Source organism: Sinohyriopsis cumingii, chromosome 5, assembly GCF_028554795.1.
Source record: "Sinohyriopsis cumingii isolate HCF-2022 chromosome 5, ASM2855479v2, whole genome shotgun sequence".
NCBI lineage: Eukaryota > Metazoa > Mollusca > Bivalvia > Unionida > Unionidae > Sinohyriopsis > Sinohyriopsis cumingii.
In genome coordinates this window covers 61,920,980-61,934,970 of record NC_142965.1, presented here as the reverse complement: position 1 = coordinate 61,934,970, position 13,991 = coordinate 61,920,980, and the positions used below count along the sequence as shown (strand labels likewise).

The window sequence follows — 13,991 nt, the reverse complement described above, 5'->3', positions numbered from 1 at the left end:
GCATGCTAACATAGTCTGACAATGACATAGAAGTTAAGACTTCAGCCATTATTTTACCATTACTTCTTTCCCTAAATATACCTTCAGAACACAACTATGCAACGTCCTCTTGTAATTCTGTCTTTGCACACCCCAATATTATTATTTTAATAATTTTCTGTTTGATATGGTCAATTTAGGTTGCATTGTAATTGTTTTTGTTTAATTAAGAAGTCTAAACTCATTCGAAATCGATTTTAAGCTATTTCACTGATATTGTCCTGATAACACAGAACACTTACACATAGAATTGATTTCAAATAATAGGGATGAAAGATGTAATCGTTTCAATATAAACCTGATATCGCTCAGTGTGTTCTGCATAATTGTAGATACATATATTAGGCCTGTTATGAAAGGGAAAGGTACAAATATGTTGATATATTAAATATTTCTGATAGATCTAAAAGCTTTAGCTATATACGATCTCGAAGAAACACATATCATGTATGTGAAGAAAACATATTACAAGACTTTGTGTTTCATGACTATGCATCAACTGTGTACCTTGCTGGTTCTCCATACAATTAAGCTAGCAACGCGATCTGAGACTTCTAGCAAAACCAACGTCGGCAACAGCGATGCACGCTTCCATAAGATTCATGACCTTAGTCATTTAACTGGATTCTGCAGAGGAAATGCTCATGACAACTGCATCTTGAACTACAAACATTGTCAACTCATTGGTTTGTTAATTCACATCTTATCAGGCTAGCCTAGCCTCTTTTTTAAGTGACAGCGTTCGATTGCACCCTGGGTACGATGTACAAGCATCCTTAACAAAGATGAGAAATACATATAATAAAGTGGGAATTTTGGAGTTGAAGAGATCATGACATAAGATAAATAGATGACTTTAAACGTTCAGCAAGTAGACAAAGCATTGACTGCACCAGCAGACAATAAAAATTGAATGATATCATCGAAAGAATTTAAGGTATACATAGCAATACATCAAAGAAGAAATGAAAACAAAAAAGACAGTTCATTTTTTCTTTAGTGAATGGTTAATACTGAAAATGGATTATATAATCGTTTACAAGCTATACTACCAAGAACGAAATAATTATCTCATATTGCACTTTAATCATTAGTAATAAATCATTGCTTTATTTGAAATGAGTACCTACTTAAAAAGGACTCGTCCAATGACACTTATAAACAGGTATGACATTATCGTTATTTTGCTCCAATTGTAAAATGGTTGAGTCTACTTTCTCCTAATTGCAATCTACATTGTCGGGTATCAAAATGTTGGATTTCAGGGCAGATCTGTCTTGTACAACATGTTTGAGTTGGAGGTGACGCTATGTGTACACGTATGAATGTTCGGAAGTTTTATATCACAGGAACTGGCTTATGGCCAGACAAGTTAATATAAAACTACCAGTTTCGAAAGAAGAATGGAATGTGTATGTCATTTAGATATTTCAGTTTCTGGATGACTGTGTCATTATATTTAAGTTATGTTGCTGTCTTCGTTTTGAGCTATAGCTGGATCATTTACATCTGTTTATATTATTGCACATGTGAGAGAGAGATAAATACACAAACGTACACAAACGCACAGACACACTCAGAAGCAGTGACAATGCAATTTTACGTAGTTTCCTGTGTGTGAGGCCCTGTTCTTTTTCATGCCTATCGCAGCAGGAGGAGCTTTATATGACGTAATGAGTTGTTGTTTTGTGGTCTCCATTTTGAGGACCTCATCATACAATATATTGAATGACGTTGTCTTTACGACCCAAACTTTCCGCGAATTGTACCGAATATATCAAGTCACTATATGTAATTGATTTTCATCAGTGTGTTAAATTTGTTAAGAAACTTCCTTCGCTAATAAATTTAGAATATTACTTAAATCGTATAAAGTGTACAAAACGGTTATTATTGAGAAGTTATGTGCCAAACGGCACGACTGCATGAAGCGGAATGACAGAGTGTTTTATGTCGGCCAAGTGTGGTATCATTTTATATTATCCGAATGCAAAGACAGCCTTTTCAATAAGTAATATTTTGGTATATCTTTTAAAATTATTTTCTTAATGTATCAATCAACTTATAAGATGATTATCCTGTTGATTTAAGAATTTGCATCAGTTTTATTGAATAACAAATGTTAGATCCACTGCCAAAGCTTTTAATCACTGTGCCACGTTTATATTATTTGAAATGCTCAATATTACATGCACCAACCACTCGTTTATAAAAGTACTTTTCATCTTTATTGATATCACAAAATCCGCATCGACGTTTACTCGCGTTCACATATGCATACTTACGTGAAGAAACATACATTACAAACCGAACACGATTACTTTTAAACAAAGACATATCCTAACTCCACATACGTTGGTACAAACTATAGCTACATTAATAATACAAACCATGAATGCTATAATGCTGCTGTATTCCCGCTTGCACGTTCTGAAGAAATTCACGTTATGTAGCAAGATATCACTTTGTGGAGAATGCGTGAGAGTTTGAAATATGCCAGTCAATGTAAATTCAGGACAAACTATTATCTTATATAGCTATACATGTAATATACAATATGAATGAGTTACATGTGCTTGACGTATATAATTATATTTACCATTTCCCACGTGCCATAATTCCATGTTTCTGACGGGATAGCTTTCGTTAATTTCATATTCCGAGAACAATTTCCAAACAGGTGACTTCATCAATGGTTTATCTGAGGCCTTTGATTCTTCCATCTATTGACATTTCCAATATAATAGTCAATCTGCAATAATATTCTATGTTATTCACATTCCATATTTAACTATTTAACTATAGTGCTTATATGTTATCTTGTCTAAATTGAACAGTATGGACATATGAAATCTTAATTAAAATTAACATTGATTATCTTGTGAGTACGGGCATCTTAACTCAGTTTAGATATTTTAGATTGAAAGCATGACTATTTATATATACAGACTAATGTTGGCCTGTAATGAAATGTATTGGTCTGTAGATTTTAGTTGTAGAATGTAAACAGGTGTGGTTTATATATCCCTATTTCGTCTTGTCCTTTTGAGCTGAGTTTCCATAATGTTCCATTTCAGACTCTAATGTAACATTTTTACAGCGTGTTATACTGTCATCCCTAATGCTAGTTTCCATATTGCCCAATGCAAAATTTTAATTTACACAGTGACGCACAATGTCCCCGTTCTCCTCATATTATCATTAATAACAACTCAAATATTACCCCCCCCCCCCTTACATTATATGTCTGGATACATACGACACATATCATTGTTTGCTCTCATATAATAATTAATTTCCCTATATAAATGTGGACACATCATATTGTAAATGGAAATCTAGCAGATAGTTTATTTTATCTTAATAAAGTATATTTATCGTAGGGATGCGCAAATGTCCTTTTGTGCTATGTTACCTCCGCTCGAGACTGGTGTTGTAGGCGCTGTTAGTGACAGACAGACACACTGACAGACATAGAGAGGGAAAGACAAAGAGGGAGAAATAAAGAGTTTATAAGGTACGAAGACGTTGATCAGAGATATGTAAATAATGTTGGTTTCTTTTTTATTAAAGGCTGCATGGGGGAACCTGAACTAGTCAATTGCCAAGGACAGAACACCCGACGACGAATTTGGTTTTACGAATCAACTAACAAAAGATGCGGATTTCAGGATGGATGCTTTATGGATCGAGGCAACGTATTCGGGTCAGAAAACGAATGCATTCGTGCCTGTGAACGAATTCCTAGTCCTGTTTGTCCTCCTGGCCCTCCTGGTCCTCCTGGTCCTCCTGGCCCTTCTGGCCCTCCTGGTTTGAACGGAATACAAGGTTCGCCAGGTCAAATAGGTCCTGCTGGTCGTGTTGGTGTTCCTGGTTTTAGTGGCCCTCCTGGTGTTAGTGGAAGTCCAGGAACTAAAGGTCAAAAAGGAGAGTTTGGTCAGACTGGATTTCCCGGTCCTTCTGGTCTTTCTGGTCCTGTCGGCCCTCCTGGTGCTATTGGAGATCGAGGTCCAAAAGGAAATGTTGGTTCTGTTGGTGAACCTGGTCTTCCTGGTTTGCCTGGACCTCGTGGTCTTACTGGACAACCAGGGAATGACGGTTCGATAGGTCCATCAGGTCCTATGGGCCCTACAGGTTTGCCAGGAATACCAGGTGAGCCAGGTCTTGATGGTCGTCCTGGTTTTCCTGGTAATCGTGGTTCTCCTGGTCCTGTTGGAGCTCCAGGTCCAAAAGGAAACATTGGTCTTGATGGTCCTGCTGGTCCTCGTGGTCCTGCTGGTCCTACTGGTCCACCTGGTCCTGCTGGTCCACCTGGTCCTGCTGGTCCACGTGGTCCTGCTGGTCCACAAGGTCCACCTGGTGTTCCTATTGGTTCTTCTACTTAGATACATGAATTTGAATTTTTGTTGCTGAAATTCTAATGATAATTATATTAGTTATGTTTATATTATATATTACTCTCTTGCAAATATTGCTTAAACCAAATCAATCGATGTTATGCCTACATTATAATAAATAACTAACATGAAAAACATTTTGAACTTCGATTTCATGCTTTTTTCAATCAATAGTACGGAATCGTACATTTTAGAATGAAGGATTCATTTATCTTCTGCATGTAAACAATGTGTCACCTGTAATCTTTCTTTTCAGTCACTTCAAGACCCTTTACATGTTTTATTGCATATATCCCCATTTTGAGGATATTTAAAGTGTCCTTTCTTTTATCTTGGGGAACCACAATGGAAATATATATCTAGCAAATCACCAACATGGCCCAGGATCATAGTTTGGTGTAGTTGCATTTTGGAGGACTAATAGACATTACTGATTGACTCTCAGATAGCCAATGAATAAAGACAACAAAATAAAAAGGCTCAGCTTTCATTATCATTTACAACCAGATACCAATTGTCCTTACTCTAATCATGTTAGCATAGTCAACACAAAATTAACCAATCAAAACGAGAGTTGCATATTTAACAAACGATTTCTCAATAAGTCTGTGGGTCATAAACCCTTGTCCCAGAGTATATTAGCTGTGCAAATCTTAGTCTCAATAGACCACACGGCCTGCGATATAACCTGCAGATTACCCCGGTATCTAAGATGTATGGTAAAGTCATGACATGATTGGCTGCCATGTTTTTTAGATCGTTCTTGAATTCAAAGACTTCATTATCTGTTATGTTCCTTCAGGGTTGTGTTGCTCTTCCCACTCTTCAATGTACACGTTGTTACATCGCAGTGCTTAAACGTAAGTAGCAAGATTTGGTGAAATCCAAACAAGCATTGAAACGTTTAAAATATAAATTTATGTAAATAAAATATAAAATCTAACAAAGTGAAGGAAGTAAAACTAACTTATAGTGTTTCAACTCTCAGTACGGAATCCTAATACTCCCATTTGCGCTATCAATTAGTTTACATATCCAGAAAATGTTCCAAGCTATTACGATTGAAGCCTCTAGAAAGCTTATATTTCACCGTGAAATCGCTGTTGAAATTAACATACTTATGAATCCAATTGTCTTTACTTCAATGAAATCTCATTTACGTAATGTATCAGTGAAGCTGTGGAAAGTTTCACATAATCTGATGAAATGAATTAAATAGTGAAGTCCTTGAATAAAGTCACATAATGCTCAGAGTCCGTACTGTTTCAACTAATGATTATTCACTCGGCTATACCCAATAAACATAATCTTATAAATCACTTTTTTTCCTCCCAAAGTCTTTATCAATCACTAACAAAACTGACGAAGAATAAATAAATAGTACGCTTGGTCATTATGTAGTCCTTTCGCGTTTCAAATAACAATACCTGATTAGCAATACTTCCTGGAATAATCTCATCAAACCATTCCCTTCCACAATGGTTCGGTTGTAAACATACACAAACGGTCCTCTTCTGACCTTCGAATTTTAATGAACCAGTCAAATCACGGAGCGAGCGTGATAACTATACACGGATCATGTAACCCCCATATATATCCACGTGTCATTCCTTACTTAGTTGTTGATTTCACCTTAGCGATAGGCCCTGAATGAACCGACGAAGAATACATGTACTTTACTATATTACAATTCAATTGTTGGATTTAAAATATAACTTTCATAGTCTAAAGCGACTTAAACAGTAATTGTATTATGATACGTAATTCCGTAGTAACGTATTCGAGTAGTGATCACCAATAAACACACACACACACACACACATGTATATATAAATCCATACCAAACATAACTTTTTAAACTAGAACAGACTGTATAACCACTAAAATAAGAATAAAAGAAGCAGATGCCGCTTTATTGGGATCTAGGTTGTCTAATGAGAACCTGAGTGATTTTAAAATCATTGCATGTTTTCTATATCCGTTATATATGGCTTCAATTCAAAACTAATTTTTAAGAACCAAGTAAATTGTATTTGGTTAAGATATAACTGCAATCACCAGGTACATTATGTTGTCATTGGATTGAGAAATGTACACCTGTGCTTAAACGATGGGAACATATCACAAACACTCATACTTCAATCAAGTACATCAATCATTATAGAGACTTTATAACTAAAACAAAAAGCATAACTGTTTGTTTGTTTGTGTTCTATGAACGTACCGTCTCAGCTCCTGAGTCACTGTATTGATGTGTAATATTATTTATCACTTGGAATAACGTTTAAAAACTGTATTATCCTTGATTCCAATATTAGCATCACTGCTTGAAAAGCTAAAATTGGTGAATCAACAAATTTTATTTCGTAATGGTCAATAACAGTTTTCTTGATCCTACCATATCAACTGTAATGAAAAGATCCAAACTGATAGAAGCTGACTCGAAACTTTATAATTTTAAGTGAATTTGTTGCAGACGCCATTCATTTCTTTAAATGAAGGTTATTTCGCCTTTTAAATTCACATCTCAACTGATTTCTAATGAAACACTATCTATTGCGGAATACATTATATGTCGCAGAGTACATAAACTCACAATTTATTATTTAGTTTGGAGAAACCTACTAAAGACACATCGCGTCACTTAAGTCTTCTGGTTTATAGAAATGTTTCCAGGCTAAACAGATCATGAAAAATTATACAGCTCTCTCACAGCCATGTACATTAAGGCCCGATGTTTGATACATATTCGCATAAGCCGCAATCATGAAAAGGTTTGATTATAAAGGTTTAAATTGTAAACAGGGTATTGATGTTATTTCCCTTTCCCTTTGGGTCGCATTACCTTTTTTGCATACAATGATATGTATGCTTCTTTGTAGCATTTTATTGTCACGCGTAGTAGCTGATGCTAGTCAAATCACATTAAATATTGCCACTAACCTCTGCCTGGAGTGAGCGATTCGCATATGGTAATGTGGAATGAGGAAATTGGAGTACTCTGCAGAAAGTGTTCTTCTGCACACTGACGAACACTGACACTACGAAAATAATAAAATCACATCATTATGTAGAAACTATTTTTCCTCTTCATCTCTGAATTTGGCCGGCGACAATAGCACATCCAGATTAACAAAGATATTTCTTAGCCCATGTTCACCAACACAATGTGGTAAAAATAGATGGCAAACAACTAAAAGTGTTAACAAATTGACAGAGAAATGGAATTTATGGAGGATACTTGTAAACATGCAGCTCCAGCGCAGTAGCTGCAAAATGCACATACACGCAACTAACCCAATAGGTGTAGCAAACTTCACAAGACATGTAAGACATGTTAAACAGATTTGGAATTTGCAATCAGACACTAGACCGTTCATAATAAATAGACAGTCATAAATATAAACGAAAACAGTAAAATAATTGATAGTCAAGAAATGTACTTGCAAATGGCACATTCATATAATTAGTCTAATATGCACTTAGTGTCAACAAGATATTGTAATGATTTCGTTCTTTACACCAAATATTAAAATGTGGATAAAGGATGGATGCATGAATGACAAGCATATACAACTCTTAAAAACCATATCATTATAGACACTTAATAAAACTTCCCCATGTCTGCTTATATTGTAACATGTCATGGGTCAAGGCCAAATACAATGAAAAATATGAACAAATCACGCCTTTTTTCAGTTACTAGATCTCTCCGGTGTATTGTGGTATTAAGAAATGGTGTGTTCAGTACAAAATTCGTATTTAGATAATAATAACACAAAACAAAACACATATAAATAGTCAACACAGTTTAGCATATGACTTCCAGTCTTATATGTGTTTTCTCACAAAATATTTAGTGTCCACAGTGGTGCAATATAAGGTTCGCATTTATCTAGAATAGATGTGTGACCAAGCATGTTGAAACAGCAATATTATCAGTTGTACATTGCCTGTGAAAATCATAAATGTTCAATTTGTCCTAATTCTCATAAGCTCTAACTCAAATAATCCCAATTCCAAAATTAATCTTGCACAGCTAGATAAGTTAATTTTGTGTAAGTAAGTCTCCACAACGTCTGGCAACACCTTGATCAGCCACCCCAAAATGAGGGACCCATTGATCATATTCTTTAGGTAAGGAGAAAATAATGATGAGATGTTTACCTGTGATGGATCTATTTCCTGCTAAAATACCTTTTCATCTTCCTCCTGAAAATATACCCAGTTAGGATCGTATGATCCAGCTCAGTGGAAACGGTTGCTTCACAATTATCAGTGGGTTTTGCCAAACAATGACTCTGTTTCATATATTTTGTCGTTGACAGTGTTCTAATGTTTATGCATATTATTAACCTTTTTCATGCTGCAATCATAAACTTACAACATAATCGATAAAATGTATGGCAGAAAGAATTCACATAAAAGGGAAAAGAGTACAGTGAGAAGAATAAAACTTTAATGTCCCTGTCCTAAGAGTCTGAAACATTTTCCCCCTCTATTTTCCACATTAACCCTCATCCTGATCCTCTTATTGTGTCTTAGGATTTTATATTAAGGTTTTTTTACATAAGTATTATTCAGTCTTATCTTAACATATGTAACGGAATCATTCGCTTAGTTGTATGCTTGGTTATGCTTTAAGAGGGCTTATGTATTTAAATTATTCATTTTCATTCCAACGTGCTCGTTAATACGTTTGGACTAAATGACTAGGATTTGATTATTGTGTATTCATTTAAAGACATTCTGGATTAAATAAATGTGATACATCAAGGATGTTAACACATCGTCACGTTCCAAATCTTTTGGTACATCAAGACACGCAAGACTGATTTTATGTGGAACACCACTGGAATTCATTCAGAATTCTATTTGGACTTGTGATATAACTTTCAGAACTATCTGGGATTTAATTCACAATACTATAAGTTCTTTTTAAATTTTCACTTATGTTCTAAGGGAATAATTACTTATTTAAATGTACTCAGTTTAAGACAATTGGGTCATAACAAAAGTGGGTCGGTCAACAAAAGTATGTGCCTAAAACGCTACTCGACAATGTCATAAAAGGCGGGTAATTCTGCATAAACAAAAGTGGTTGAGTAGCACAGTAATTCTGCTCACAAATAGCTTATTAAGAATGCTGATGATCCAACTCTGCCATAGTTTCATCGGTGTTAGGCTGCACATTTAATCTGGTCGATAATAAAACTAAAATATGGAACCATATCTCACAAATTTCATCAGAATATATGTTAAGTGGGCAGAAGGATTTGATGAAGATTCAGGTATAGCAAGTTTATATTTACAAAGTTTACACGAAATTGACAGGCATCATGAGTGTACACATTTAATTTGGGTCAAGGCATACGGAAATATTAGATTTTGATGGCATTCTACTCAAGGAAAGAAAACATATGATGGATGAATGGATGGAGTCAGATGAAGGGAAACATAAGAAAATATATTGAAGCAGACAATATTTTGAAAGCAAAAGGCACACCTAACATTACAACCAAGTGTCAAAGACATATATTAAATATTTTTTTGCGTTTTCGGTACAGACCTAAAGTGTAAATGATGGTTGGATGAAGAATGAAATGGAGAAAAACATAACACATAGATTGAAGAGCTTGAATAGAAAAGGTACATTTTTTCACCACCCTCCCTAATCTGCGCACAAAATATAAAAGTGATATCTTAAATGGCTTTTTAAGTTTTACCATGGGAAGGAAGTGTGGATAAAGGTTTGACTAACTGATCGCTGAATAAACAAACAAAATTAGAAACGGGTTGAAACTGAAGAATTGTGAATAACAAAGGGACCTCAAAACCACTTGTATAATACATGAGACAAATATGACTGAGATATCTCAAATGTCTTTAGACTTTTGACCTGTATATGACAATTTGTGTAATGGTTGGATGAAGAGACAAAATGACAATAACATGAAAAAGTAATGAAACTGAAAAGCAAAAGTGAAATCTGGAATAATAGTCTAAAAGGTGCAACTTTCAAAGACCTATGGTACATGCTTTGGAAATTTGCCACAGAAACAAGAGTATGCATGAAAGATGGATGTATAGACACAAATGGACAAAACTAAAGCTAAATAATAGTAACTAGAGACTAGGAAACTGTACACGCATACATAAAATGTAATACATATACCAGATTTTGCAAAGATACTTTGAATAGTTTTGGAGTTGTGCTCCAGAAATGAGACAACAAATGCACAGATGGACAAATGGAACCACACCTTCCACTAACTTCATTAGGTTGGTGATCAAGTTTAAAGTTATTTTTTTGAAGATACATATTTGGGTGGATAGAACAATCATGTTCTGCATCTAGCAATCTTTGACATAAGTCAATTACAACTGATTGCAAATAACAATTTGTTGAACAGGCTGTACAGATTTGATGCTATTGAATTATACACATAATTTTGTCATCATGACACTTCCTCAAATTTCACTTTGGCAAAACAATTTTAATCCTAACTTAAATGGGTGGGAAGATTAAAGAACTTAAACAATATGCATCGGTCATTTATTTTGTAATGTATCTGTTTATTTTATTTCACAGTCATCTGTTGATATAGCGTCATGTGACTTATTTAAAAAAAGATGGAGCAATTAATTTACAAAGTATGTGGGATCCCACTGAAATGGAAAGCCAATGTTGCATTTTATTTATTACAGAGCATATAGGAGAGATGTTTTATATAATCTCCACACCCAGAAAATAGTTATTATTTTAACACAATCACTTGTAGGTATCGTATGATCACTGTCAATTAATCACGTGAAAATGCCATATAATTACTGTCTATTAGACGATGCCTGTTACATTACAATGTCAGTTTGTAATGTCAGTTTGTGTTTACAATGGATATCTGTACTATGCAGCTGAAATTCAAGATTACACTGTACATCCATACTAGACATAATCTGTTTTTGTATCTACCACAGCATTCACACAGTAAGACATTCCTGATGCTGAAGTTAAAGTATAGCTTTTAAACTACATTTTTAGTTTTAATTTTGATTCTGATAAAGAATGATATATCTATTTTAAGGAATAGTTCCAGCAAAAATAATGCAATATGTTTACTATCACTTCAGATGGAAATTGACACAACCTTGCGCCGTCATTAACACAAAATGCCAAAGAAGAATTAGAAACAAACTCAACTAGTGACTTCGTGATGTTCAAGTTTCGATTTTACGAAAATAATTCAACTGAACAAACCTCTTAGTACAAAAGAGATAGCAATCCAGTGAACAAAATTCTTAGTATAGCAGAGATATCAATCCAGTAAACGCAAACTGAACTCAAAATGCAATGACACGTGGAGATCCATCTGATATTTTCATACTAGATCTTCAAATATGAAAACCAAATTATTCCCACAAGAACCATTGTTTCAGAAATTCATTTTTATTTTCTATATTTAGAAAACTAATTTCTGTCAAATAAAACAGAACAAACATTTTCATGGACTTTTCATTGAACTACTTATTGCTTATTTGGATATTATTGATATCGGTAGCAAAGTAATTACCCATTGACTGTTTTAGCTATAGTACTATTCATACAATTGCATTGTTATTACCAATGAACCGTTCTTAATATAGAGTTGTTCCTACCATTACAATGTTTTTACTATGGAACTGTTCCTTCAACTGCGCTCTTCTTACTATAGCACTGTAACCAATTTTTCACTGTTCCTACTATAGCGTCTTTCACAACATTGCACTGTTGTTACTATATTACTGTTTCGACCATTGCACTGTTCTTACTACAGCATTGTTCCTAACCTTGCATTTTTCTTACTACATCAATGTACCTACCATTGCACAGTTCTTGCAACATTACTCTTCCAACCATTGCAATCTTCTTAATATATGACTGTTCATACCATTGCATTGTTATTACGATAGAACTGTTCGTACTATATCACTGTTCATGACATTGCACTGTTCTTTCAACAGAACTGTTCTTACCATTGCACACCTTTTACTACATCACTGATCCTACCATTGCATTGTTTTTAATTTAGCACTGTTCTTAATACATTAGTGTTTCTACAATTGCACTGGTTTTACTATAGCACTCTTCTTAACATTGTTAATACCATATCATTGTTTGTACTAAAGCACTGTTCCTAACATTGCACTCTTACTACTATAGCACTGTTCGTTCAATTGCACTTTTCTTATTATAGCACTGTTCCTACCATTGCACTGTTCTTACTATTGCACTGTTCCTACCATTGCACTGTTCTTACTATTGCACTGTTCCTACCATTGCACTGTTCTTGCTATAGCACTGTTTCTTTCATTGCACTATTCTTACTATTGCACTGTTTCTTTCATTGCACTGTTCTTGCTATTGAACTGTTCCTACCATTGCACTGTTCTTGCTATTGAACTGTTCCTACCATTGCATCTTCTTGCTATAGCACTGTTTCTTTCATTGCACTATTCTTGCTATAGCACTGTTTCTTTCATTGCACTGTTCTTACTATTGCACTGTTTCTTTCATTGCACTATTCTTACTATTGCACTGTTCCTACCATTGCACTGTTCTTGCTATTGCACTGTTCCTACCATTGCACTGTTCTTGCTATTGCACTGTTCCTACCATTGCACTGTTCTTGCTATAGCACTGTTTCTTTCATTGCACTATTCTTACTATTGCACTGTTCCTACCATTGCACTGTTCTTACTATTGCACTGTTCCTACCATTGCACTGTTCTTGCTATAGCACTGTTCCTACCATTGCATCTTCTTGCTATAGAATTGTTCCTACCATTTCACTGTTCTTAATATATCACTGTTCCTACCATTGCAATTTCTACCATAGCAGTCTTCTTACTACAGCACTACATCACTGTTCCTACCATTGTACTTTTGTTCCTACAGCATTGTTCCTAACATTGCACTGTTCTCACTATAATAATGTTCCAACCATAGCACTGTTCTTACTAAAATCATTGTTCCTACCATAGCACTGTTTTTATTATAGCACTGTCTCTACAATTTCATTGATATTATCATTGTACTGTTCTTACTACAGCACTGGTCCTACGGTTTCACAGTTCGTACTACATCACAATTGTTGCCACTGCACTATTCTTACTACAGTACTGATCCTTACTATAACACGTTTCCTACCCTTGCACTCTTCATACTATATGACTGTTCTTACCGTTGCATTGTTCTTCTGATAGAACTGTTCCTACCATTGCACTGTTCTTACTATAGCACTGTTCCGAAAATTACAGTTATTACTATAGAATCCTTCCATTTCATAGTTCTAACTACATCAGAATCCCTTCCATTCCTCTGTTCTTACTACATCACTGTTGCTACCATTGCACTGTTCTTACTACAGGATTTCTCCAACGATTGCAATGTTCTTACTACAACATTGTTTCTGACATAGCACTGTTCTTACAATAGCACTGTTCCAACAATTTCATTGTTGTTTCCATTTCACTGTTCTTAATATAGCACTGTTCTTACCATTGCACTGTTCTTAC

The 13,991-nt window shown here is 34.8% G+C and overlaps 1 protein-coding gene across 1 annotated transcript in view; it reads left to right on the top strand.

The window, feature by feature from the left end:
* Window positions 1-13,991, top strand: part of LOC149799293 (uncharacterized) — an 86,347-nt gene that overhangs the window by 10,970 nt on the left and 61,386 nt on the right. The window contains exon 2 of the mRNA XM_089958176.1: window positions 3,613-4,417. Coding sequence (XP_089814302.1) covers window positions 3,613-4,417 — 805 coding nt within the window. The remainder of the gene's footprint in view (window positions 1-3,612; window positions 4,418-13,991) is intronic.